The following is a 27,174-nucleotide window of genomic DNA, read 5'->3' as shown; positions in this document are numbered from 1 at the left end:
GAGTCTTGTTATCGACTTCCATCCTCCATAGTCATTGCTATGCTCTAGATCCATGTTTTATCACAAAGATAAGGGAAAGCCATCGTTGATTGTGGCCTCGTTTAATTCTCAAAAGTCAACACAAATTCGAATTTTTTAATTCTTTTTAGAAACAATTACGATAGGTGCAAGCCATTCTAAGTTCTATATAGGGGTGATAACTTTTGCGTCGAGCATTTTATCCAATTCTTGCTTGATTTCTAATGCATATTTAGGATTAAGCTTATATGCACGCCCTTGTACCAGACGGACATCACTGTGGAGTGAAATACAATGTTGGACATATTGAGAATGAATACCTAGAAGATCCTCGTAGCTCCATGCAAAAATTCCGAAGGAGTGATAAAAAGAGGTTAACTTTTCAAGATGAGAAGGGATTTCCCATAGGCATGCTGCTAGCAAGATGGGTTTTGGGACTTCTAGGTTGCCAATGTTGTATTCCCATAGCATGTCTTGGAATCGTTCCAACTCCAATGGTTGACCTTCTTCTACTACCTGTATAAGAATTGCTGATCATGGACAAGGGTATCATCAATCTTCTGTGTTGCAATAGTATCCCTCAGCCAAGATGCTGGTAAGTTACCATATTCAGCATGCATGTCTACAATTCTAGGTTCTTTAGAAAAAGGCACGGTCAGTTTACTAGTGCTCCTAATGATTCATGTTGAGAAGGTGCTTTCTGCCGTGTTGGACATGTTTTGAGCAAGGGATGGCATCCTTTGCCTCGATGACAATCAAAGTGAAGAGTGTCTAATTCCCAATGATCAATCTGCCCGAAATCCAAGGAAGTTTCGAGTTGGGATCCCATAGATTTCTCTAGGTAGAGGTTTTTTGAATCAGGGTACTCTATACTTTCTATGTTGGTGCTATCCTCTTAGTGATTGTTTGCCTTATATGAAGAGTTTTCTACATTTGTGATACTAAGCTCTAGGTTTTTAGAGGCATCTTTGAAAGTCAAATGAGGTGTTACAACTAAGGCTTTATATGAGTTTTGCAATGGTCACTCTTTTTCATTTGAATGGAGTGGAAAGGGGAAGCTTGCTTATTTGCACCATATTGCATGAAAATGCTGCTAGCCAGTCTAAGAGGACCAAGTCATCTAAGGACTAGGGGCTAGTTGGTCAAGTGGATGTGACCACTTCCACAATAGGTACCATAACAAAAGAAGAGTCTAGCCCTTTCTCTAATTGCAATGGTGTTAGCCCCTTGGCATGCTTAATACAGAGCTCATCTATGTCCCAATCTTGGCATACCCTAGCTATGCGCAACCATGGTGGCCAAAAAGTAGTGGTTACGGTCCTTCCATGGCTGGAATGTCTACTACAAGGAAGGACATATGGAATTGGAGGTCTTGTATGTGCACTAGAACCCCTTCAACCAATCCCATGGATTGCACTTCCCGAATATCTACTACGCTAATGGCAGAACGGGTGGGTCAAGTAATTGTAAGCCCTAATGTTAAAAGTATTGTTTTAGGCATTATGTTCACTCCTAATCCACCATCCACTATGGGCCCTTTAATAGCATGCCCTTCAATTTCAACCAAAAGTCATGGGCTACAAGATTCAGCAATGACAAGAATGTCCAACACTAGGTGACAATTGATGCTAGTAGATATTGGAGTACTAATTGGGTTAAATTGCGGACTCTTGACTTGATCGAGAACATTATCCATATTCCCAAACTAGAGGACTCAAAATGCAAGCTTGGGGAAGAGAGATGAAGCCCCTTACCATTGCAAATTTCCTAGAGCAAAGCTTCACTTGGTGGCCGATCATCAAGGACCTTGGCCAAGTTTTTCATTAGGGATGGATGACATAACTACTCTTGAGTTTACCAAAAAGCCTTTTCTATAACATTGTAGCCTTCTTATTGTTTTGGTGCCTCAGTGATAGCCTTCCCTGCGAAAGATAGTGAGTATTTTTCTCTTGCTACGAATTCATTTAACAGTGTTGATAGTTTAGAGTTTATTGGAGGGACCTTATCAAAAAAAAATTGTGGGAATTGTAGAGTTTCTAAGGAGGAAGTGGAGGGACTACATGGGGATATTTCTGCGAGATTGGAAGAATTTTCAAGAGCCTCTGCTTGTGCTTGTGCTCATGTGAGGATAGCCACCAAGGGAGTGGGTGTGCTAGTGGTAGGGGAAGTGATATCAAAGTTCTGGTTTGAGATGCTTGTGCTTTTTTGGTTTTGGAATAGTCTCGAGCATGGTGGTCATAAGAACTTGGGCAAAACCGGCATGGAGGTGTTTCTTTTGGAAGGGTGCATCTACTTTGATTATGTTCGTATTATCCATACCTATACCACAATATGGGATAGTCAGAGGGATTACAAGGAGCCCTCGATCTTGTGGAGGGAGATAGGCTTGAGAAGGCCACTCATGAATATATGTGTGCATCACGTGGGTTCAAATAAGGTATTTTTAAAATACCATTTTTATACATTTTTTACATACACAAGGGTGTAATATAAAGGGGTTATTTACAAATTGAATAGAAAAGTGTTATGTTTTATTCAAGAAAATTTCGTAGATAAGGATATTTATAAATAGGCCTTGAACACACGTGATGTAGAGGATATACATATAGTAAACCCCCCGAGGTAATAGGAAAGAGATAGCATATGTGAGTGGAAGAGGAGTAATCTGCAAAAGGGGATTTGTGAAGGGTGGAAAGATGAGGTGAGATGCTAAGTAATAAGAACTATTGCCTTGCTACAAATGAGAATTTGGTGAGAAAGACAGAGGGGTACAAATGAACTTATTGGACTTACCTAGGGAAGTGGTTTAAGGCCCTTGAGGTAGTAACACTCACAATCTTCATGTCCCATCTTGCAACAAAAGTTCTAGAATTTACGCCGAGGGCACTCACTCGGCACGTGCCCTTGTTGTTGACATTGGACACACCAAGGAGTGATAACGATTACACCAAAAGTAGTTGCACTCTTGAGTTCCTTGATCTCTTTTCTCAAGAGCTCTATCGCACATCACTCCTCTATTTGTGTTTTCTCCATTTTCAAGGCTAGCAACTCATGTGCTAATTGTGCAACCATATCATTAGAATTATGCAATGATGATGACAAGAACCTGCTTGATTGTAAGGAGAGCTTGCATGCATTCTCGATCTTTGCTGCCAATTGTTGAAATGCATCCAGGCTCACAACGGCATCCAAAGTTTTGAGAATCTTTTATTGAGTGCTTGGCGAAAGTGCTTTAGTGACCCATTGCCATACCATAAAGTCACCAAGGTAAGTCGGAAGGCATGCTACTAAAACTTTTGCTTGTGTGAGAAGATTGGATAATGTCTTCATTGATGTACTTCAATGAGTCAATCTCTTCAATGATGCGATCCTTGCATTTTCCTGAACACTAAGCCTTAAGGAACTCATCCTTGAGGGATGCCCAAGTCGCAAAGTGGTTCTCCAGAAACTGGCCATACCACTTATCCGTTGTGTCCTCCAAGATGGAGGGGAATAGTATGAGACATGTATCTTCCCTATCTACCCCTCTACTTTGACGTAAGTTACAAAATCAATGGACATGGTCTTCAAGATCTTTAGTGGCTAGCCCCTTGAAGGTGGGCAGCTTTATATTTATCCTTCCTAGTTCCTTGTGTGAAGGCTCATGGACATCAGCTTGTGCTCCCAAGCTACTACCAGCTGTTGTGCCCATGCTAGTCATTTCAAACTTATGGCACAGGGGAGAACTTTCTTGAACTTTGTGTTTACTAAAATCAAGTGATCTCCAACGAGACAAAACATAGATTTGACAGCCTGTACAAGCAATGAGAAGTGTTAGGCAGTTGCCTCAAATTGCAAACATAAAGGATATAAGGAACAAGATGCCAACATCCAGAGAAAAAGAGGAATGAAATATGTGTGGTAGTTTTGGTTGCTCAACAAGTCTCAGCTGTCCATGATAGTCTCCTCCACACCCTGAGGCAATCCCATAGACAATGCCTCTAACTCTCGTCTTGGCTCTCCATATCTAGCACATGCCACATGAAACATGCCATAGCCAAGCCAAGTACCAATTGCCAAGATCCTATGTCCTTCTAACCATTGGTAGAACATGATCTTCCTAGGTATGGAGCTAACATCAAATTTCCTCATGTTAAGTGGCAACTAGCTCCGCTATAATCCTACTCATCTATATCCTTCTCCCCAACCTAGTCGAGCACCCAGAGAAGGAATGGGTCTCTCTAAACCCATTCTCAATGACCCTATCTTGGTGGTGCACCTAGAAAAGGCCACATCATAAGGTGTATCAAGCAATGGGTTTCTTATCACAAATATTATCTCCAATGGTCCTGTCATCTAACAAACAAAGGGATGATTGCCGCACAAAAGAGAGAGAACGCACAACCCTATGTCCAATAGCGAGAGATTGCAAACTTCAATAACTCGCTTGATTCAAATGATTTCCCTTCCTTATATGACAAGGGAATAGAGATTGCAAAGAGAAGTCATAATTTGATACTATGAGAAAATACAGACAAACATGGCCTGAGTCATACAAGTCCTAAAGCCTCATATACTACCCATAACACTCCCTTTTCTTGCAAAAAAAGGTGTGGCTTGTTATATTTTCCATAAGGGCCTCCTCAAAAGGTAAAGGACAGCTGTCGAGGGAGTGAACCGCACTCCTCTAATGCCATCGGAGATGAAGAAGATCACCAATTGTCAAGGGAGAGAACTGCAGTCCTCAGATGTTGGGGAAATGGCCTGGGCAAAAAAGGTAATTCCCAGAGTGTGTCGAAGCTATCAAACATAGGGAGAACAGCCCAAATTCTAAGGCCAGGTGCTAGATGATGACGCGAGATGTGGTGGATGTCTGGAGGCTGCAAAATGCAAATACCAGGGGCTCAAGATTGCTGCAGGAAGAAGGTGGCGATGCCAAGCTGGGAATGATGACACCAAGCAAGGGGAAGGCCTCCAAACAACCAAATGAAGATGATGACACTGCTTGGAGATGGAGGATGCTAATGCCAAGCTGATGGAAGATGACACGAGGTGGAGAAGACCAAAACACAAGCAGATTGATGCCCCAGGTGGGAGAGAGAAGTTGCTTGAAAGGTGATGGGAACAGGGCTCTTGGAGGAGAAGAGAAAGGGTGGCCACGGGCTGCAATGTCCTCCACTAAGGTATGGGGAGTAGTGGTGGAAAAAGTGTCAGAGTGATGAAAGAAGAGGGGTGAAGAATGACAAAAGTGGTAAAGTGGTGGTGGTAAAGAATGAATGAAGCAACGGCCTATTTATAGGCATAAGCTATCTAGGGTGGCCCATCATTGAGTGGTCGCCCATTGATGAAATGACCAAAATGAGGACACCAACCCTTTTTGGAGTTGTTTATGTGAAACCCTAACTGAAGTGGGGAAATTGAAGAAGTGGTTTCTCAACAGCCCATGTCTTCTCCCTCAGCAGATCTGATATTTGTCAGCTCTACTTTGCTGGTACAGCTCTGAATTACTATAAAATTTAGGGTTTCTCAGCACTCTCAAGAAAGTGCCATCAAGTCTCAGCCATGCAACAAGGGGCTTTGTTGAAAATTTGAGAAATTACAGCAGATCTGAGAAAAATTGCTCATCGATGGCCAAGGTAACCCACATGCAAGTGTAGAAGACCTAATGTGTAACTGCACGTGCTCAAGTCAAGGAGCAAATTTGAGGATTTTATAGTGGTCACTATTTAAGGTTGGAAATGCATAATTTTCCCTCTCCTCATCCATTTTTCCTTGTCTTTGGAAAACCCTTAGCCATTCCCAACAGATTGAGGATGGACAATAATGCACTTGCTGTGAAAACCCTAATTTACAGCAAAGATTAGGATTTCTCAGCTACCTCTAGTAATGTGCCCACTAAATGGAGGCCCAAGGATCAAAGTAGAAGCTGAAATTGAAGAAATTATAGCTGATTTAAAGGGAATTGCACATCCACATTTGTCTTGACCCCCATGCAAGTGTTCTTGATTCAATTTGTGCCCCAATTGTGTCAAAATCAAGGGGGAAAATCGGATCGTGATGCCGCTGGTCATTGCTGACAGCCCAAACTATTGAAATTTGTAGAATTTGTAGAGAGATTACTCTATATCTTAGTGTACTATGATTCATAGCAATACAAGTTAAAGAAATAACGTAAGAGGCACCAGTTTTGGGGCCAATCAAGTGGGTTGTCCAAGAGTAAAGTAGTAAAATGTTGTTTTCAATTTATCTTTTATTTATGAGTACTATACTTGCTGTGAATTGTTGTAAATCAATGTATTTTAGGGTTTCCCACCCTTCTATTAAAAAGAAGACCGGTTTCATGATAAGCTCCCATATCTCTAATCATGATGCAGTAACTTCTAGTACCTAGTGGCTAGCCAAGGCCTCCAAGCCCACCATGATACATGAATTAACCTCAATGAGGATCATGTCCTACATCTCTATCTCATGCAATAGGTGGCACCATCTAGGCTAGGCACTGCTCAACAGAGTAGATAGTAGGAATCTCTCCACACCAACTATGCCACCCCACATGTGTTGAGTTGAAAATTCATTATCCACTGATTAGCCCGTTGAGACAGCCCCAAAACAATAATAACCAAAAGTTTCATCAAGCAAGGAGCAGTTCTAGAGACTTTTTGTGTCCCACATGCAAAACTTTAATTTGGGAGGTTCCTTTCACATCTATAAATAGGCATGCTGCCCACCACCTAGCCCCATCCTTGTGTGCAAGTTTCCCACTCCCACTTGCAAATTTCAGCCATCAAACACCTTCCCTCAACTATCCATCCCATGCTCTCTATAGCACCACCCTCTCCGAAACATGGTGTCTCCAACCCTGCAGTCACCTCTTGCTGCCTAGAGGCCTCATATTGCTATATTTTCAACTACTTGCAATTTCTCTATCATCGACACCCGGATCAACTTGCATTTATAATTTTAGCCTTGGCAGCAAGCTGAATCGACCTATGTTTCTATAGCTCGTGTAGTCGCCTGCATCATCCTCCACCTCCTCTACTATCACTCTCATGAGGACGTGAAATTTTGAGATGCTTTAATTTTGCCAATAACATTTGATTAAGTTATTAATCAAATGTGCAAGGTTATTTAGCATATATGATGCACATGGCTGTTATTTCATGGTAATAGACCAAGGACCTCCAGGATGCAATGGGTGCCAAAGACAAAAGTTGTAATAAGTTATATCTAACAAGTGCTAGGTGGTACCTTGTGGGCTTAGACCAATTTACTGGCCACTAATGTCAGTGGTGACAGTAGAGACTAGACATTAATTAATTAATTAATACTAGTTTAAGGATCAATAACTACTCAAGGACACTTGGAAGACAAATTGGCCTAGCCGATTTAATTATTGGCCGGTGAAATCAATTTTTTGAGCAATAGAATATTTATTAAATTAATTTTTTGAAAATCAATTTAATAAGCTTGATAATGGGATTCGAAGGTTGCCACTTGGTAAAACTTGCCCATCCAAGTGAAAAAAACGTTTTTAGGGGCTGATGGAAGTCTATTCTAGCCATTATGAGAGAGAACGAGGTTGTTAGAGCGCAAGGAGAGGCTGTTGATGTGCTTTGCAGCAACCAAGGATCAGTCCTATAGCATGTGATAGTAGTTTGGAGCCCTCCAAGAGTAGGTGACAACAGCCCAAGGTCCTTCTAGTGCAAATGACAGCATACAGAAGGGGATAGTAATCTTTCTAATGGTTCTAAGCTGTAGATGACAACTTCCATGGTTGTTTGGGCAAGGCAGCAATAACTTTCTAGCGCCTCTAACGATGAAACTCTGAAATTTCTCTCTCCTTGGCATTCTCTCTCATTCCCTAGCCATTTCTCAAGTTATCTCAACAGTTTAAGCCATCAAAGAAAGATTTCAATCAATCTCTATTGTAAATCCTAATTTACAGCACAAATTAAGGTTTTGACAGCTACCTCAAGATGTGTGCTCAAAATTGACAGCATAGGACTTGAATTCTAGTAGCTAAAATTTAGGAATTTCAGAAAGATTCAAGAGGCCAACTAGCCAATATTAAATTTAGAGCTGAATTTGCCTTTCAAGAAGCAAGGCGAAGCCAATCCCCAAGCAAACCAAGGGACAAATTGGTTTGGAGGCTTGCTGGTCAATTTTGACAGCAAGAGGCACTTGGATTAGCAGAGGAGATCATAAAATCTCACTTGTATTCCTTCCATTTGCAATAAAAGATAAAGAAATACTACAAGAGACGCCAATTTTGGGACCAATTGGGTGTCCAATGTCTAAGATTAAAGTGGTAAAAAGTGCATTTTCAGTTTATATGAATTTTATGATTATTGTAATTAGTGCTTAATCGGGTTATTTATCACTCTATCCAAGAAGGAAGGCTGGTTTCATGGTTCCATTGCCGGGATACTACTCAATCCCTCGAATTGGTGGCCCTGAGACACTTGATTGAAGGTCAGAATGTTTGCTCTACTGCTGAAATTGTATTCAGATGAGCATTACAGTAATAATGTCTTCAAATAGTGAGATGCGATCAAGCAGGGATGATGTCTCTCAATCTCAAAGTTCACAAAGTGTTAGAAAAAATACAATGCCTGATCTTGGACAAGGCATGGAGCATGCAGAACAAGCTGAGAACAAGGGATTCGGACAAAAGATGGGTCCTTCTAGGTCTCTTGAAGCTCACGACCAGCAAGTAAGGTTGTCAGGTACGAAAGGTATGATACAATACGATATGATAAAATACGATACTAATTGGTATCTTGAGATTTTATAAGATACCATATACTATTAGTACGAAATAAAAAATTATCTTTGGTTATTTTGGACTACAAATGATAAAGCACATGTATAGAGCTAAAATAGCAATGTCACTTAAGTTAATAAGATAAATACACAAGGGTAACAAGGTAAAACCTTATACGCAACATGAGTAACATGCTACAAGAAGAAGAGAAATTTGATGACCAATATAAAGATCTGCTAAGGACAGCAAAACTGAAATTTTTATGCGATTGGCAAATGATTCTCAATTTATACGCTTTTTGAACCCTTAAAGGAGAGTAACAAAGGCAAGAAGAGGAAATCATCTTCGAGAGCTTTGGGACAACAAGAAGCACCGAAGGAAGAGCCAATACAATAGCATGATATTCTAAATGTGGGTAGTGAGCATAAGCAAATGGTGTCAATGGGGCAATTGGTGCATATGCAAGGTCAACATGGAAGCGCCAATCCAATGTTTTTTGGGTAGCAGGACATGTATGCAATGATAGGGCAGTCAAGGTACTTTGGTGGTGGCACTAGTTTCCTTGCTATGGTGGGCTTGGAACCACATACAAGGATGTATGGCACAACTCCTTATCATATGCAGCAACCAATGCATGGTATGCAAGGCCCAATGTATTCGGGTATGGCTGGTAATATACATAACCCCATGTATAGCAATGCTGGCATGATGTTGGGACACAAAGTGGCAAGTTTGGCAATGCATATATGTAGCCCATTGTATTCGGGACTCATGGTATTAATGTTGGTTATGCAAATGCTCCGTATAGTATTGGTCATGAGAAAAAATGCTACTAGTAATGCATATAATGTATGGAAAAATGTATCTTGGTATGACTGGCAGTATGCAAATTCCCATGCACAATCAAATTGCAATGGTCCAAAGTATGCAAACAAGAATATTTTCTTATGCATCTAGTACTCCTAGCATGTTAGATACACATGAGGGGCTAGTCAACCGGATGCAATGTTACATATTAGTTAAGCTGAAATTACAACAATGTAAAAGTATCGCAATGCTTAAGGGAAAGAAAAGCCTGCAACCTAGAGGAGGTTTCGAGGCAAGTAAAATTAGAAGTAAAGTTTTCATTTGCTTCTTGGTGAAGCCTTAATATTTTTTCACCAATAGATGCAAAGTGGATGGAAGAGGATGACTTAGCAAACCATCCTCATTTGTTGTAACTTTACCTAGATGCCTTTCAGTTACAGCCGACCTCAGTTCAAGCTCAAAACAAGGATCTGGAGTATTCCCTGATGCTCAAGGGAGAGATAGCACTTCCACTCTACCAATTATGGACAACTCTCATATGTAGTGGATCTTGAATGTATTTAGCATGCATCCAAGGTATTATGCTTACATTATGTTTGCCATGAGGTCACTACTCAATGTACTAGTCACTGTGAGATGTATGCAAATGAGTATGAGTTTCACCTAGGCACTAGAACTATACTTTTTTGCATCAGTTTATGATCGCTTTGGCATGAGTTTTTGCCTTACTTTTGAGACAAAAAATTTGATCGGTTTTTTATTAGTTTGAGAACCATTTATGCTTACTTCTGGGATGAGCGCTTGCATTAGTTACTCATCAGTTTTTGCAATTAGCTTGTGATCAGTTTGGGGTCACATGTGCAGCAGTTTGTGATCAGTTCTCTGATCAAAATGTGATTAGTTGATACTCAATTTTCAATGATTTACAACTAGTTCTATGGACAAGAGCATATTAGTAAATGCCATTGATAGTTTCAGCCATGGTTTCTACTGAGAATATACTTTACTATGGTTGTGGAGTTAGAACAGTTGAGAAATGTGAGTTATGGATGTATCCAATGGGTTCTAGCAGCAGTTCAAAAATGTCAATGGTGACATTACGTACTAGGCATTAATTAATTAATTAATACCAATCTAAGGGTCAATAACTACTCAGGGACACTTGGAATATAATTTGGCCTAGTCAATTTAATTATTGACAAGTGAAATTGATTTTTTTAGCACTATAATAATTATTGAAAATTGGGATTAGAATGCTATCATTGGAAAAAACTTGCCTATGTAAGTGGAAAAAACGTTTTTAGGGGCTAGTGGAGTGCATTGCAATCATTGTGTGAGAGAAAAGGAAGCTTTTAGGGAGCAAGGAGAGGCTACTAATGTGATTTGCAGCCACTAGAGATCAACCTTATAGCATGTGATAATAGTTTGGAGCTCTCCAGGAGTAGATAACAACAGCCAAAGATCCTTTCAGTGCAGATGACAACATACAAGAGGGGGCAGCTGTCTTTCCTGTGGTCCTTAACCATAGATGACCGCTTCCATGGCTGTTTGAGCAGGGCAGCAGTAGCTTTTCAATGTTTCTCGTGATCAAACTCTAAAATTTCTCTCTCTATAACATTCTCTCTCATATCCCAACCATTTGTCAAGTTATCTCAGCATTTTCCAACAATTTGAGCCATCAAAGAAAGAGATTTCAATCAATGTCTACTGTAAACTCTAATTTACAGCACAAATTAGGGTTTTGACAGTTGCCTCATGATGCATGCTCAAAATTAAGGGCTTAGGACTTGAATTCTAACAACTAAATTTGAGGAATTTTTGGAGAAACAAGAGACCAACTAACCAATATCAAATTTGGGGCTGAATTTGTCTTTTAAGGAGTAGGGTGAAGGTCAATCCCCAAGCAAACTAAGGGGCAAATTGGTCTGGAGGCTTGTTGGTCAATTTTGACAGCAAGGGGCACTTGGATTAGCAGAGGAGATTAGAGAATCTTTGTTGTACTCCTTCCATTTGCAATATAAGATAAATAAATACTGCAAGGGGTGCCAATTTTGGGGTCAATCGGGTGTCCAATGTCCAAGATTACAGTGGCGAAGTATGTATTTTCACTTATGTGAATTTTATGCTTGTTGTAATTAGTGCTTAATCAGGTTATTTACCACCCTATCCGAGGAGGAAGGCTGGTTTTAAACACCTGGCTGCGTACTACCTTGGTGATCAACGTTTTGCAATTTCTAACCCTCTAACACCTCCAATTGGTCATTATAGCATTTGGCATTTGTCTGTAATGGATGTCACATTTCAATACACTTCAACTCTGCCCTTGAGCATTCTATACACTCTTACATTCATTTACAACATTCATTCACTTTAAAGTTCCTCTTCTTTCTCTTTCTCTGTTTGTGTGTTTGAGTTTTGTGTTTAGGGTTTGAGTTTTGTATGTAATTGTCTAAGTCTTTGTGTTTGTGTCGTGATCTTACTTTCTATGTTTCATCACTACAAACATTAGCATCAAGTATGTCCATAGGTAATGCTTTGAAGTCTCAAGGAGCTGTTCACTGCAGCAGGCACAAAATTCATCTAGCTGCATCTAGGCCAGCCAATTGTCGACTATGAGACCCCCTTTGCCACAAACCATAGGAAGTAGGAGACACTCTATGGCCGCCCACTATCCCAAAGGCATCACTAGAAGATACTGCTCATAAATCTTTAGAGGCTTTAAACCCTTCATTAGCCTCTTCATAGAGCTATTTCAATTTTAAGAGGATCTTCCCCTTACATCTCTCCTCCTAGAAAAATATTTCACAAACATACACCATCAATTTCGAATATTATCATAGTTTTTACCTTTTTTCTTTTTTAAAGTCCACATTTAATAACTTCAAAGCCTATGAGCCCACTAATATGTGGGATAATTCACATTGGGCACGGTTCATATTTTTTTAAACTTGTTAAGCAGCCCAAAACCATTTCACCACCCTAAAGTTTGGGAATTAGAATCCAGATATTGCACTCATTGTAATCAAACAAACCTGAGAAATCGTGTCCTTTGACATTTTAAAGTATGACTTCACATTGGGCCAACATACAAGGTTTATAGCATGCTATAAAGCAAGAGATGCAAGACATACACGATAAGTACTGCCTCAATCTTTCAACAGTTGAGCAAATCAGACATTCTGAATGTAACACTATTGAATAAATGCTAGAAACCAGAAATACTTGCTTACCTTGTTTTGAGCATGTTGAGCCCCAACAAGTACATGTTCTTTAAGAACAAGTTCATCTTTTTTAAAGTTTTTGGAAGCAAACACACCTACCATGAATCAAAAAAGTTTATGAAAGATTTGTATGATAGAAAAGTTCTTGCATGCAATGAAATGTAAGTGGATGATTGTGAGTTGTTCAAGTGCAATCCAAACATACAAGATTCTAGATTTTCCACTACCGATTTCAGACAAAGAATCATGAAATGTGGTACAGTTGATCATTTAAGCAGTGTATATTTCATGAATCATGAGTGTCAGGGCACTTTATTTGGCTTTTAGATGGGTGCCTATTTGGGCAGTTGGAAGGCACATTTTAATGCTGGCCAGCTCATTTTATGGCCAAACTGTTGTCTAGGGTGGCATTCTACAGCCTATATATAGGATTCACATCTCCTCCCCATTATCATCTTGCATCCACTGTATCCTTGCAAGAGGGGGACCCTACAGGCACTGCTGGTCACTGTGTTGGTACCCTAGTGATATTGTATTGCTCATCTCATGCTTCCCTTGATAGATTCCATTGCCCATTCATTCTGAGTGCTTGTGTTCATCTCTCACAGTTCTTTGTGTCACTGTCCATACTGTCTTTTCATGCTTCCATTCATTTGTGCATTCACAACTAGTATCAGATGGCTAGAATCTTTGAATCTCATGCTATTTGCTGCTATTTACTGACTGTTCCAGGTCTGCAATTGCTGTATTTTACTTCTGTTGGAACTGCTGCACCTTGAGTCTGATCTCCTGGGCAACCTCTATCCTGACTGGCCTCTATTCTGAGCTGGACAACTTGTTTTTCTGATTCAAAAGTGCTAGTAACTTGTGTTTTGGGCTGGACCTGCTCTTGACTATGGTAAGCCTGCATTTTTTGCTGATCTGCTCATAATCACACCTGTGTTTTGCAATTTCAACTCGAGAGAGGGTACTTTTGTGTTGGTTTTCATATTTTCACACTAAACTTACTTCACCACTGTCCTATTCTCTTTGCTCTTTTTGCTGCTTGTGCATGCAAACTATGCTTCAACTATTGACCTCTTGTGATTGATTGGGCTATCTAACAATAAGTACGGGATGTCCACCTAGGATCCAACCTAAACATAAGACAACCCAAGCTATATCCACGTACCTACAGGGAGTGGACATCAGACTCGCCTCCTAGCCAAAGAGCCAAATGGGCTCACCCTTTGCAAACTAGATCACAACCATGTCCCAAGAGCTGGCATCTCATATCACTAACCCGCACCATCCCAGTGTACGGACGTGTAGGCCTATGGGCCAAGAATAGCACTCCCAAGCATGTATATGAATCCACATACTCCAACTCCTCCTATCCATATGTCAGTTTGGGTGTTGATCTCCTAACCCACTGTGGTGTAGTGTTAAACACCATCACCTTGGTTTTACCAAGGTTTGTTGAAAGCCCACTATCTAGTGCATAAGAGTGTACTGCATCCAGGTGTCTTTGTAGCCCCTATGGGGAGTCAACTACTAGTATGATATCATCACATATAGGAGGAGAGATATCCAAGTGCCAGCTAGTGAAGCTCCTCTATCCCCTCCTTGGGATATGTAGTCAGCAAGCTCATCAATGTATAGGGCAAATAGTATTGAAGAGAGGGGGCATCCTAGCTTCATCCCAATGGTGGAGTGAACAAGAGCTGAAAGGCCCTTGGGTATCCATACTCTACCAACAATGCTCTCATATAGTGCCAAAATCACCCCCAACTAAGCTCTTTAGGCACTCCCATAGCATTAAGTCTGTGTATCAATTTTTCTCTCACCATTGTGTCAAAGGCTTTGCGAAAATCCACAATGCAACAATAGATCCATCGCCCATGGGCCCTACCCTCCTCAATGATCACTCTGAGTGTGAGGATATGATCCAATGTAGAGTAGCCTTTCCTAAAGCCAACCTATCCCTATGCTCTAAGCCCCCACATCTTCGCCCATCTACTTAGCTCATACTCAAGGATGGAGGCATATTAATTAGAGAGTGTGTGTCCAACCATAATAATCTGCTAATTGCTAGGTAGAGTGGGATCTCCTGACTTGAGGATAGATACAATTGTGTTTGTGCTCCAACTCTCTAGGAGGCCTTCACACATATCTCTATTAAACATGTAAGCTAGGAACTCTGCCACCAAGTCTCTAGCATGAATCAAGTGCTCGCATACTAATCCATCATGGTCCTGTGCCTTACCTCTACTAAGTCTATCAATAGCCTCATGAACTCTCCTCTCTATAATGAAGATGGAGGTCTCTGGGCAGGACTCTAGTGGATCCAAGAGAGAAGGCTAGCCTACTACTGTGTAGACGCTAGCTACGTACTGTTCCAATGTACCTAGTGACGTGATGGGTGTGGTTGGACAATGCTCTCTGAGAAGCCGCCATGCCTCTCTAGAGTCCTGACTCAAGAATAGTTGGTATAAGTCTCTCTCCAATTGGACTAGAAATGCTCTAATGATCAGTTGTGCTTGCCTATGAGTAGTGGATCCCAACGCTACTTCCCTTTGGAGGCAAGTTTTGGTCTCACGACACTCACCATCATACCCACTGTTCCAAGGTATCACCCCGGTGGAGGCTCTATGTGTGGGATTGGAGTGTGGAAAGGTTGCACGTAGAAAGCTGAAAATCCTCCCTAAGGGACAAGAACGAAGTGAGACAGAAAACGATATAATGCTCTCACGCGTAAAAAAACGACGATGATATGTAGTGGCCAAAGAAAGTGAAGATGCTAGGGAGTTTGAGAAATGTCCAAGGTAAGCATGGAGAAAATTGCAAACCAAACGATCAAGTGTTATGGGGGATTTTACAGATGCTGACATGCTATCGTATGTTACAGAACTTTACATGCATAAAGGGGTACAACCCATCAAATGTGATGTATATACGCAATCATTTAGTGCTCTGTTCACTTTAGAAACATTGGAGGCAGCCCTCAACAAGATGGCTAATGGAAAAGCATGTGATACTTTGCAATTGAATGCGGAGATACAGCCCATCAAATGCGATGTACATACACAATCATTTAGTGCTCTATTCACTTTAGAAACAGTGGAGGCAGCCCTCAACAAGATAGCTAATGGAAAAGCATGTGATACTTTGCATGGAGAAAATTGCAAACCAAACGGTTAAGTGTTATGGGGGATTTTATAGATGCTGACATGCTATCGTATGTTACAGAATTTTACATGCATAAAGGGGTACAGCCCATCAAATGTGATGTACATGCGCAATCATTTAGTGCTCTATTCACTTTAGAAACATTGGAGGCAACCCTCAACAAGATGGCTAATGGCAAAGCATGTGATACTTTGCAGTTGAATGCAGAGATGTTGAAATGGACAACAAAGGAGACAAGACTATTTATGTTGCATATGATACATCATGCTTTTGCATACGGTTTTCCCCAAGAATGGCAAGAGAATTGAATACAACCGTTGTTTAAGGGAGGAGATCGCAATTTTCTCACAAATTACAACATGATTATGGTCAGTTCAACCATGGCAAAGCTATTCAGCACTATCCTGGAAATGCAATTGAGTAAATGGGAAGAAAGTAATAACAAACGAGCTTATGGACAAGCAGGTTTTCGCCCTGGTCATAACACCATAGACCATTTGGTTGCTTTACGTGTGCTTATGGATGAGAGTCAGCTTCTTGAGGGAGCAACCTTGTATTGTTGTTTTGAGGATTTTAAGAAGGCTTTTGACACTGTACCAAGGATTGGCTTATGGCAAGGAATGCAAGACTTAGGGGTCCCAAATGATCTATGTATGGGAATTTACATGATATATCAACGAGTGGTATGCCGCCTCAAAGGTCGCAATGGGCTGTCACAAGTATTTGAGAGTAATATGGGAGTCAAAAAAGATTGTCCGCTCTCCCCTACATTATTTGGTTTATGCATTGATAAGCTAGAGAAAAATACTTCTCACGGCTATGAATGAAGAGGAAGCCAAAAGCCCACATATTGGTATGTTTGCCATCTTGCTCCTGCTTTATGCAAATGATGTGGTCTTCTTTACATATACTGGGGAACGTATGCAACAGTTCATGGGGATTCTTGAACGGTTTTGTCAAGATAATGGTTTGACAATAAATGTATCAAAAACAAAGCTAATGGTTGTGCACACCAAGCAATCAAAGACCCTACCAAAAGTGCATTATGCGGGACAGTCTATAGAGGTAGTATCTACTTTCAAATACTTGGGAATTGAGATACCTACAGACCACAGATAGCATATATGTGTGGAGCGGTGATTAGTGACAGGGAAAAGCAAGTACTATCACTCTGAAAACGATTGCAGCCGTACAGATACTAAATGCTGAAAATTACGTTATATGATTTTTTATGCATATGTTCTACGAACAGTATTAAATAGAGTGGAAGTGTGGTGGGGGAGCATCTCTTCATCTGCATGGAACAACATTGAGAAGCTGCAAAAAGCTTTTATTCATAGACATTTGGGCATCAAAAGCACCACACCATATATACTTATGCTTTTGGAAACTAGCCGTCGGCCAATTGAGGTACATGCTATGATCCAAGTACTGAGATATGCCACCCAACTACGTCAAATGCATGATAGTAGGCTCCCCAAACGGGTATGGGATGCTAGCACACCCTTACAGAAAACGTGGAAAAGTAAAGTGCTTTCAACAAGATGGGTGTTGGATATGCGAAAATAGTTTAAAGGGTGGGGAGTGGATAGATATCTAGATATGGCATCCGAAGATGTATGCATGGACACATTTCAATTAGACCTCTTATGGGCGTATCAAGCAAAACATCAAAGCAAGGGAGCAAATTGCAAACTTGCTTATTACAGTATGTATATCTATTCTTCATGTTGGGAATCCTACATGCAGGCAAAGGCACCACACAATAGAGGCACACACTCAGCCATACATAGCCAACCCGCTCTCAGTGGTATTTAGACGGAGTATTACACGACTTCAAACTCGATCATACACTTTATTGATCGAGACAGGTGCATGGAGTGGACAGGCAAGAGAGACGAGGTTATGCAAGCTGTGTGGACTACAGAGTGTAGAATCAAAGGAGCACATGATTATGACATGCCCAGCATATGCACACATACGAGCTGACTTTGATATCCTTTTACAGGGGCCACTTCACCAGTTTTTGACCACTACTCCTATATCGAAGTTAGGGGCTCTCATCACCTGCATGTTATGCTTTTGGGAGAACCACGCTGCATAGATCGTTCTTTCACCATAGCTACCCTTTCCTACCATAGGGGAGGAGAATCATTGTATATCTGGAAAGGTCCCATGGGTCATAATTTGACCTTCTGTGGCCGATAATAAACTACTCTACTCTCTCTCTTTCTCTGCTGCCCCGCCCTGCCCTAACCCGCCTTTGCCCCTGCCCCCACCCTCGCCCTGACCTGCCCCACCTCTGCCCCTGCCCCACCCCCTCTGTCTGACCTGCCCTGACCCTGCCCCTACCCCCGCACTCTCTGTCTGACCTAACCCTGCTGACCTAACCCTGACCCTGCCCCTACCCCCACACTCTCTGTCTGACCCTGCCTCTACCCCTACCCCTCTGTCAGACTTCCCCCGCCTGCTCCCTGACCTGACCCTGCCCTAACCTCCAACCTACCCAAACCCTGCCCCTACCCTGACCATCCCTGACCTGACTCCTTCAGTCCTGCCATTCATCCAACCCAAACCCTGCCCCTACCCTGACCGTCCCTGACCTGACTCCTTCAGTCCTGCCATTCATCCTGTCAGTCCTATTCTAACCAGAATGGCTGATTGCAGCTCTGAATCATCGTAAACAACTTTGCCAGCAAAATGGAACAGGTGCAGATTGACCTATTAATCACCAATGCTATCAACAAAATTAAAAGGGAGTATGACAATGGACTAACCACAGTCAACAGGAAGTTAACTGACTGGATTAAAAAGCTTGAGCAGAAAACGGATGCACAAGACGAAGAAATCAAATCACTGAAACAGCAGCTGGCTGAAATACAACTTAACCCCAGGTTGGAAGAGGGAGAAATCCAATCAAATGCGGTTGAGGAGATCACTCGAATTAGGGCAGAAGTGCAGCGACTCCAAAAGAAAGAAGATGAAAGAACAAAAAAGGTAGAGATTAAAAAGAAAGAAGAATGGTAGATTAAGTGAAATGGCATGAAGGGTTAACTAGTAGGCACAAGGACAGTGACTTTCTAGATTATGATAACAAAACCTACCATAAGATGCAACGCGACAACTAAAGGTTTACACACAGGTACATCTACAATGGCCTTAGTGTGTGGATGATCGTCTCTGACATCACCCTAGGGAAAGGTGTTGGAAATGTGAGGATCAGGACTGATACAAGGGAAAGAGACTTAAGACTAGTGCCCTAGGAATTTCCAACTAATTCATATTGATGAACTATTGCTTGTCGCAGTGAGAGATTGTTCACAATTGTAAAGTGAACAATACTAAGATTCAAGAATAATAGATGGATCTCTTGATTAGGTTCTAGCACTAGTTTGATGGAATTCTATGAGAAGATAGGGATTATGCAATGGTATTGTTGGGATAGTTGAGACAAAAAGATGGGATACTTGAGACCAAAAGATGTATTAAAGATGTAATGTTTTCTTAAACCATACCTTGTGCTACAGCAAAGCAATCGCTGCTACATGGAGGGGAGGTTTATGATGGATAGGCGAAAATGGAGACACTTGGGAGTGTTGATGATCTCCCAAGAGTAAGCCCTCAATGCCACATGTGATACATGGAGCTGAGATGGCAGCACCATCTTGTAGTGCAGAAAACACAACGCCCAGCAAAGATCTTTCGGGCACGGAGCACTTCACCCGTTGGAAGACCCCCAATGAGCAGTCGCCACATGAACACTTTTCCCTGATACGGGACCTTAGACTTCCAAAGCTGGATAAATCTTTCCCGCCACTTCATTTTACTGTCCCTACGATGCCATAACCTATTCACTTTCCCCATGACCCATTTCCTGGCTTCCATCATTTGATGATATATCTAATGACACACACACACACACACACACACACTCTCTCTCTCTCTCTCTCTCTCTCTCTCTTTCGTGAAGATAATTGAATTAAGTAGTAAATATTTACATCAGACCATCAGGTCAGCATTTTCACCGTGTATCTCTTACTTTCTGTTGCATCAAACCATCAGGTCATCCGAGAAACTCTCTCTCTCACACACACACACTCTCACTCTCTGAGAACAACCTATTACATGAACAATACTATCAGATCACACAGAAGAAGTAGTTGGAGTGGAGCGAACAATCGCCATCCAGGGAGCAGCAATATCCGGAAGAACCAGGTCCGCTCACATCATAGAGGAGATTTGCCATAAGACTATTCCTTGCACACGGGCCACATGCCCATGGATGCCCGATGCTGAATCAAAAAATAAAGGCATTGCGAGTACGCCATATATGCCACAGGGCTGTCCATCTGAGAAAATGAAATAGGCAAGAACAATCTGAACTTAAAAAGGGCATAGACAAAGAGGTGAAGCAATGTCTCATCACACGTAATGCAGAAAACACAATGGCCAGCGGAGATCTTTCGAGCGCGGAGCACTTCACCCATTGGAAGCCCCCCAATGAGCAACCGCCACATGAACACTTTTCCTTGATACGGGACCTTAGACTTCCAAAGCTGGATAAATCTTTCCCGCCACTTCTTATTACTGTCCTTACGATGCCATAATCTATTCACTTTCCCCATGACCCATTTCTTGGCTTCCACCATCTAATTATATATCTGATTAGCTGACCTTTTCCCAAAATCATCAGGAAGCACAAACATCCAGTCACGCCAAGGATCCAATGGCTGTAATACAGGCAAAGGAAAAAACCTCTAAAGACTGTCCTGTATAGACGACCAAATGTCCCTATATCCACGCGGCACCCAAAAGCACTGATGAATACGCCTAAAGGAATAAAGACGAGCCTGCCCAAGAATAGCACCATCACTGATTGTCTGCAACCCCAACCTAGCCATCTGATTGAACTTGTCACGCTACAAATCTTTTTGTGGCCAATCCAATAACCTTGAGCAAGCCAGTATTTCTCCTTGTAGCGAATTTTCCTCTTTACGAATATCCCGGGGACGCCAAAGTACGAAACGAAGCATCTCCTGCCAGGAAGCTATCAAATGAGAAAGAAGAAAAGACTGGGAGACCTTTAAAGGCCTCATAGAGTTAAGAACATGCCACCAAGAAGCATGAATAACAGTGCTACCATGAGAGATGCCCGTTTTATCTATGAAGAATTTAGCAATGTCTGACCAAGGATGACACTATGAGTACATAGACTCTATAACAAGGAAAGCCTCAAAGTGGCCATATGCAAATTGACATCCAACAAAGCTACACCCCCCATCCTTTTCGGAGTGGTCACATGTTGCCAGGAGATCCATACCTGTCCCAAACGATTACCTTTCTTTTTCCAGAGCATAAATCTGATAGGCTAAACCATATCAGAAATGGACTTCTTTGTCCAAGGAAGTAGTGGCAGAAAGAATGAGATCATACTGATCATTATACATTGAGCCACTTTTAGTCTAACATGTAGTGGCCAACTCTGGATTTCCAGCACATGAACCTGTCATGAATTCGGGAGGCCATCCAATCCAACAAGGCTCGAGGAGCAACCTCCACACCAATAGGGTATCCCAAGTGTCTGGTTATATTGCCCCTTGTGATCGTAATTCCATTCCAGCCCAAGGCCTGCAGATCATTCTCTGTACAGGAGAGAAGGATAGATTTTTGAGTATTAATGTGAAGACCCGATGCCAAAGCAAAAAGATTCCAGGCCACCATTGCCCGATTAACATTAATACCATCTGCCTTGAGGAACATAAAAGAATCATCCGCCAAAGATTGACCCACAAGCTGGTCACCGCCAGGAAGAGTTAAGCCAACTATCTCACCTTGAGCTGCCAACTTATCCAGTAATGAGAGCATGGGGTGAGTAACCAAAGCAAAAAGCAAAGGGCTAAGAGGACAGCCTTGCCGAAGAGACCGGGATAAGGCAATTTCCTCAATAATCCCTCCATTAAGAGCAATATGGGCCACAGTACCCTGACTGATAGTATCAACTAGAGAAATCATACGGGCCCCAAAACTCATTGTAGATATTAATTGTCGCAAGAAGGACCAGCTGACATGATCAAAAGCCTTCTCAATATCCAGTCGAAGCATAACGACCTGCTGGCTAGATGCTTTGGCATAGTCAATTCCGAGCTGAACATTCAAAATGTTGTGCATAATATTCCGACCTTCAATAAAACCGTATTGCTGTGGATGAATGAGGAGCGGAAAAACTTTTTGCAATCTGTTGGCAATAATTTTAGAGAAGATTTTATATAACGATCCCATAACAGAAATGGATCTCCATTGTTTCAAAGAAGTCGAAGAGGGAACCTTGGGCAACAATCTGATGACAGCTTTCTTCCAATCCATAGGCATCATACCAAAGTTCCACACCTGTTGGCATAAGCGTGTTAATGGATCCTTAAGCTGTTGCACATGGGCTGAAAACAGCTCATTAGGAAGCCCATCCCAACCTGGACTTTTCCTTCTAGGCAAGTGAGACAACAACTCTTCCACTTCATCTTCAGAAATATCAGCCTCCATTAGATTCACCCATTCTGGTTTGACCTGATTACTAACCAGGTCACAAATATATGTTCGAGCCGAGAGATCAGCATCGGAAAGAATCTCTCGCAGACCCAACAAGGCCCTGTAAAAGTCAACAGTCATCTGAATAATGAAGGCATGATCAATCACCATATCACCCTGACCATCTTTTAAGCGCACAATATTTTCCAAGGCATATTTCTGATGTAGACAAGCAAAAAATTGACGAGTTTGATAGTTGTTGTCATGTAGAGCTTCAGCTTTGGCCAATAGTTTATATTTTGCATATTCCTCTTCTTGAAGAGATTGAACCCTTCCTTTCAGCCATTCAATGCATGTGAGCAAGTCATTGTTAGAGTCCCCAGTCTGACACAGAGACAAGGAATGAGCTAACAAGGATTGAGCATGCTGCAGGAAGCATGCTGAATACCATATTGTCGGGATAACACTCGCACATTATCCCTAAAAACCGCCCATGCTTCCATCCCTGTAGAGAGGACCCTAGAGCTAAAAGAGGCTATCAATTGCTGAAAACCTTCCAAAAACTGATTGTGCTGCAAAAAAGATTGATTAAACCGAAGAGGAAGGCGTGCAAGGAGAGCCTTAAATGCATGAAAAGGTATGTGGCTCATTTCCAAGACCAGAGGGTAATGATCTGACAAAACATGTTGTTTTTCCACGCACATATCGATGATTGCAGGAAGAAAAGAGTCACTTTGACAGATATATATCCTATCCAGTTAGGCCCAAGTGTTTGGATGCTGACAAGAACGATAAGTGTATCCAGCTTGTGATGGATATATCCAGGACCACATGTCCTGTTTCAAAGATGCCGCTGCAAGAGCGCCCCAAGCCTGTCGCTCAGGACCATCCATAACCGAATGCGGAGAGGTCGACTGTTGTATAGAAACACGTGCATTAAAGTCTCCCATAACAAAGCTTGGACGAGCCATGGCAAGGCAATGCAGGTCTTCCCAAAGCTGACAACATTCCCTTACATTAGAAGGAGCATACATGCCTACCATCCACAAAACCTCTCCCTCAAAAATTATTTCGAGAATCAAAAATCAGCCACGTGGGTCTTGAGAGACCAATGATGGTTGTAGGGAGGATTTAACAGCCAACATAGCTCCCGATCTGTGTGGAGGACGACCACTAAAGAAAACTGCATAATCCTTATATACATATGAAGATCCAGCCAAAGCATGTTGTTTAAGCTCCACAGCACAGAAAACATCCCATTTTCCAGCTAGCACCACTTTCCACAACCGATATTGTTTTCTGCCCGAAGAAATGCCTTTCACATTCCACACAGCAATTTTCATGATGAATCACAATTGAAAAGAACTACTGAACTGCCGCTTTTCCTTTCCCTTTTACACCAATAGCTTTGGCAGCCTGGAATCTCTCCATTTCACCTCGGATAGCATCAACAAGATCTGCCTTCTACAAACCGGCAATGGAAGCACGGGAAGGGAAGTGCTGGTGTTGGGAGCGGAAACCATCCCGAGGAGGCACAAGCCTCCCACGCGAATCGAATCGCAAGGCAAAATCAGAAGGTTTTTTATCTTCTACCGCCGAAGTGCGCAAAGATTGGGGTTTCATATAAAACCCCTTTCCTCTATGTTGAAAGGTTTGAGTAATAGGGGGCAGCGGAAGATGGGCAGGAATGGGGCGAGAATCCTGTCTTGCCTTACGACGAACCACAGTAACCCAGGAATCCTCCTGAAGAGGCAAATTTCGCCAATCCGCATGCAAAGCACGCTCCCCACCACCATGGGAAATGACCTTCTGGCCATCATCCTGGCCTTGTTGGGAAAGCTGCTCATGATCAGCCACAGGCTTTTGAAACATCTCACGAGGGAGATGGTCTTGCATTTCCATATCTGGGTCCATGGGGCATCGCCCTACCTCCATATTTTTGTTGCATTCCGAAATGAAATGGCCTAACTGACCACATCGAAAACAGTGTCCTGCAAAAGTACCCCATTTCAGCTCATACACCAATGTTTGTAACCCTGGAACCTCAAAGCGAATCTTCGTCAGGCGAGGTTTCCCTATATTCCAAAGCATACATGCTCTATTCTGATTGCGGGAAGCCAGCCGAGGTTCTACCAAAACCTCCCCAATGGATCTCAAAAACAAAGGGAGGAGTCTCCAGAGATGGGTAGGGAAATCCACCACCTCAACCCAAATAGGACATGCTTGTCTCAGCACCTCTTGAAACTCAGCCATGGGTCTCCAAGGGACCACATGAACTAATTGCACATCCATAAACAGAGGAATGCGTTGCATAATAAGAGCATGTACTTCTACAGAATGAAAAAGAACCCCTTTGAGCCATCATATCTCTCTTCCACCAGGGGGACCTGCATACGCCCCAAATACCTTCGGAGCACTGTTCAAAACTGGCAAGCATAGACTATAGCCAAGCACGAATTCGGGTGATCAAAGAAGTCCTTCCAGTGAAATAAAATATGGCTGCCCTCTCATGGAAAGCAGCTATCTACTATAAAACCAGGTCGGTTCCCATGACTGCAACTACTTGTTCCCCATCCGGTAGTGCATTAGCTTTATCCTCATTACTGTGAGATGGAAGGATCGAGGTGCAGCTGGGATTGAGTAGACAGTGTGAGAGTGAGAAACAGAGTTGAAGCACGACACCCAAGAGAATAGACTAAATGAGTGTAACCAGAAAGTACAAAGTACAACCCTTAAACCTTAGGGTTGTAGGGGGTGTTCACACCTGACACACACTAAGTACCCAAATGTGTGTAACATAAGCACATAAGTACATACGACAATAAGACCATAAGTCTGGGGGAAAAAACCTCTCCTACCGAGACTAAAAAGTGCCCCAGTGTCTTACTGATCACCGGCACTCCCATATGAGCGTAGGCGCAAGTGAGGCATGCGTGAGTCAAATACCCAACAAACCCCCCTCGAGTGAAGAGTGATCAAGAGTGCAAGGATCATCCGCCACCAAAGGATATCAAATTTAAAGCATCGCGAAATGCTTCAAATTTGTCACGAGGAAGAGCTTTGGTGAAGATGTTTGCCACATTACTGGTGGTAGGACAAAAGACAAGGCTAATATCACCTGCATGTAGCCTCTCTCTGACAAAGTGATAATGGATCTCAATGTGTTTCGTGCGAGCATGAAACACTGGGTTCCGTGCCAATGCAATGGCACTCTGACTGTCAGTGAACAAAGGAGTAGGCTCCGTAACAGATACATCAAAATCAGCTAGCAAGCATCTAAGCCATACGCATTCAACTGTGGTAGTGAAAGTTGCCTTGTATTCAGCTTCATATGATGATGTGGCAACAGTGGATTGTTTCTTGCTAGGCCAAGAAATGCAAGAAGAGCCAAGAAAGAAACAATTGCCACTAGTGGAGTGACGTGTATCATAATCACCAGCCCAATCAGAATCACTGTAAGCATGTAACTGTAGTGGTCCCCCCTTGGCATAAAGCAACCCAAGAGAACGAGTACCTTGCAAGTAGCGAAAAGCACGCTTGACAGCTTGCCAATGTGACATACGTGGCTGATGCATATACCTGCTCAAAGTTGAAACTGCAAACTGTATGTCCGGCCTAGTATTGCCGAGATAGATAAGACATCCAACTGCAGGAGCATATGTATGTATATCAAACAAATCACTGTCATCATGTAATGACAGTTTCAGTCCAGGTTCCATGGGAGTACAAACTGGCTTGCAATCCTGTAAGCCAAACTTCTCAAGAAGCTGCCCAATATACCTTGACTGTGATAGCCTAATACCTCGAGCATTATGTATGAGCTGGATGCCCAAGTAGTAATGCAAAACTCCCAAGTCACACATGTCAAAAGTTTGCTGCAAATTTTGTTTGAATGCTGAAATCTGATCAGCATGTGTTCCAGTGAGCAAAAGGTCATCAACATAAAGACATATAATCAGCATAGATCCCCCTTCTTTACATACGTAAAGGGTAGACTCAGATGAGCTGTTTAGAAACCCCTGACCAAGCAAGAAAGCATCTATTTTTGCATACCAAGCTCTAGGAGCTTGTTTCAAACCATATAGTGCCTTTTTGAGCTTGCATACCAAATGTTCTAAGCCTTCAACTGCAAAACCAATGGGCTGCTGTACATAAACTTCCTCCTGAAGTTCCCCATGTAAAAATACAGTCTTGATATCTAGCTGATGCACTGTCCAACCATAATGTGCAGCCAAAGCAATCATAGACCTGATGGTTGTCATACGGGAAGTAGGAGCAAATTTCTCCTCATAATCAATGCCCTTTTTCTGTGCGTAGCCGTTAGCTACAAGCCGTGCCTTGTATTTATCAATGAATCCATCTGCTTTTCTTTTCAGTTTGTAGACCCATTTCGTTCCAATGGCTTTCTTCCCAAATGGCAAGGACACCAAATCCCAAGTTTGATTCTTAGTAATAGAATATAATTCAGCTTGCATAGCTGCCATCCAATGCACACTGTGTTATGCATCCTCATAACATTCAGGCTCTTCATTATCAAAAGTACTTGCTGCCATAATAAACTCCATGGTATGTGCTGAATCATGCAAACGAGTTTGCCTTCTAGTACGACCAACCATGGGTGCATCCAAAGGACTATCTTGCATAGTCTGCAAATACCATCTAGGTAGCTGTCTAGCATCCTGACTGTGTGCAAGC

The 27,174-nt window shown here is 42.1% G+C and overlaps 1 protein-coding gene across 7 annotated transcripts in view; it reads right to left on the bottom strand.

The window, feature by feature from the left end:
- Positions 1-27,174, bottom strand: part of ATXR2 (histone-lysine N-methyltransferase ATXR2) — a 247,580-nt gene that overhangs the window by 145,276 nt on the left and 75,130 nt on the right. For all 7 annotated transcript variants that reach the window (XM_087661179.1, XM_087661178.1, XM_087661181.1 and 4 more), the window contains one exon: positions 12,799-12,884. In XM_087661179.1, coding sequence (XP_087517305.1) covers positions 12,799-12,884 — 86 coding nt within the window. The remainder of the gene's footprint in view (positions 1-12,798; positions 12,885-27,174) is intronic.

Source organism: Lygodium microphyllum, chromosome 21 (assembly GCF_053477565.2).
Source record: "Lygodium microphyllum isolate KBCC chromosome 21, Lygodium_microphyllum_v1.1.10, whole genome shotgun sequence".
NCBI lineage: Eukaryota > Viridiplantae > Streptophyta > Polypodiopsida > Schizaeales > Lygodiaceae > Lygodium > Lygodium microphyllum.
This window is presented reverse-complemented; position numbering and strand designations above follow the sequence as displayed.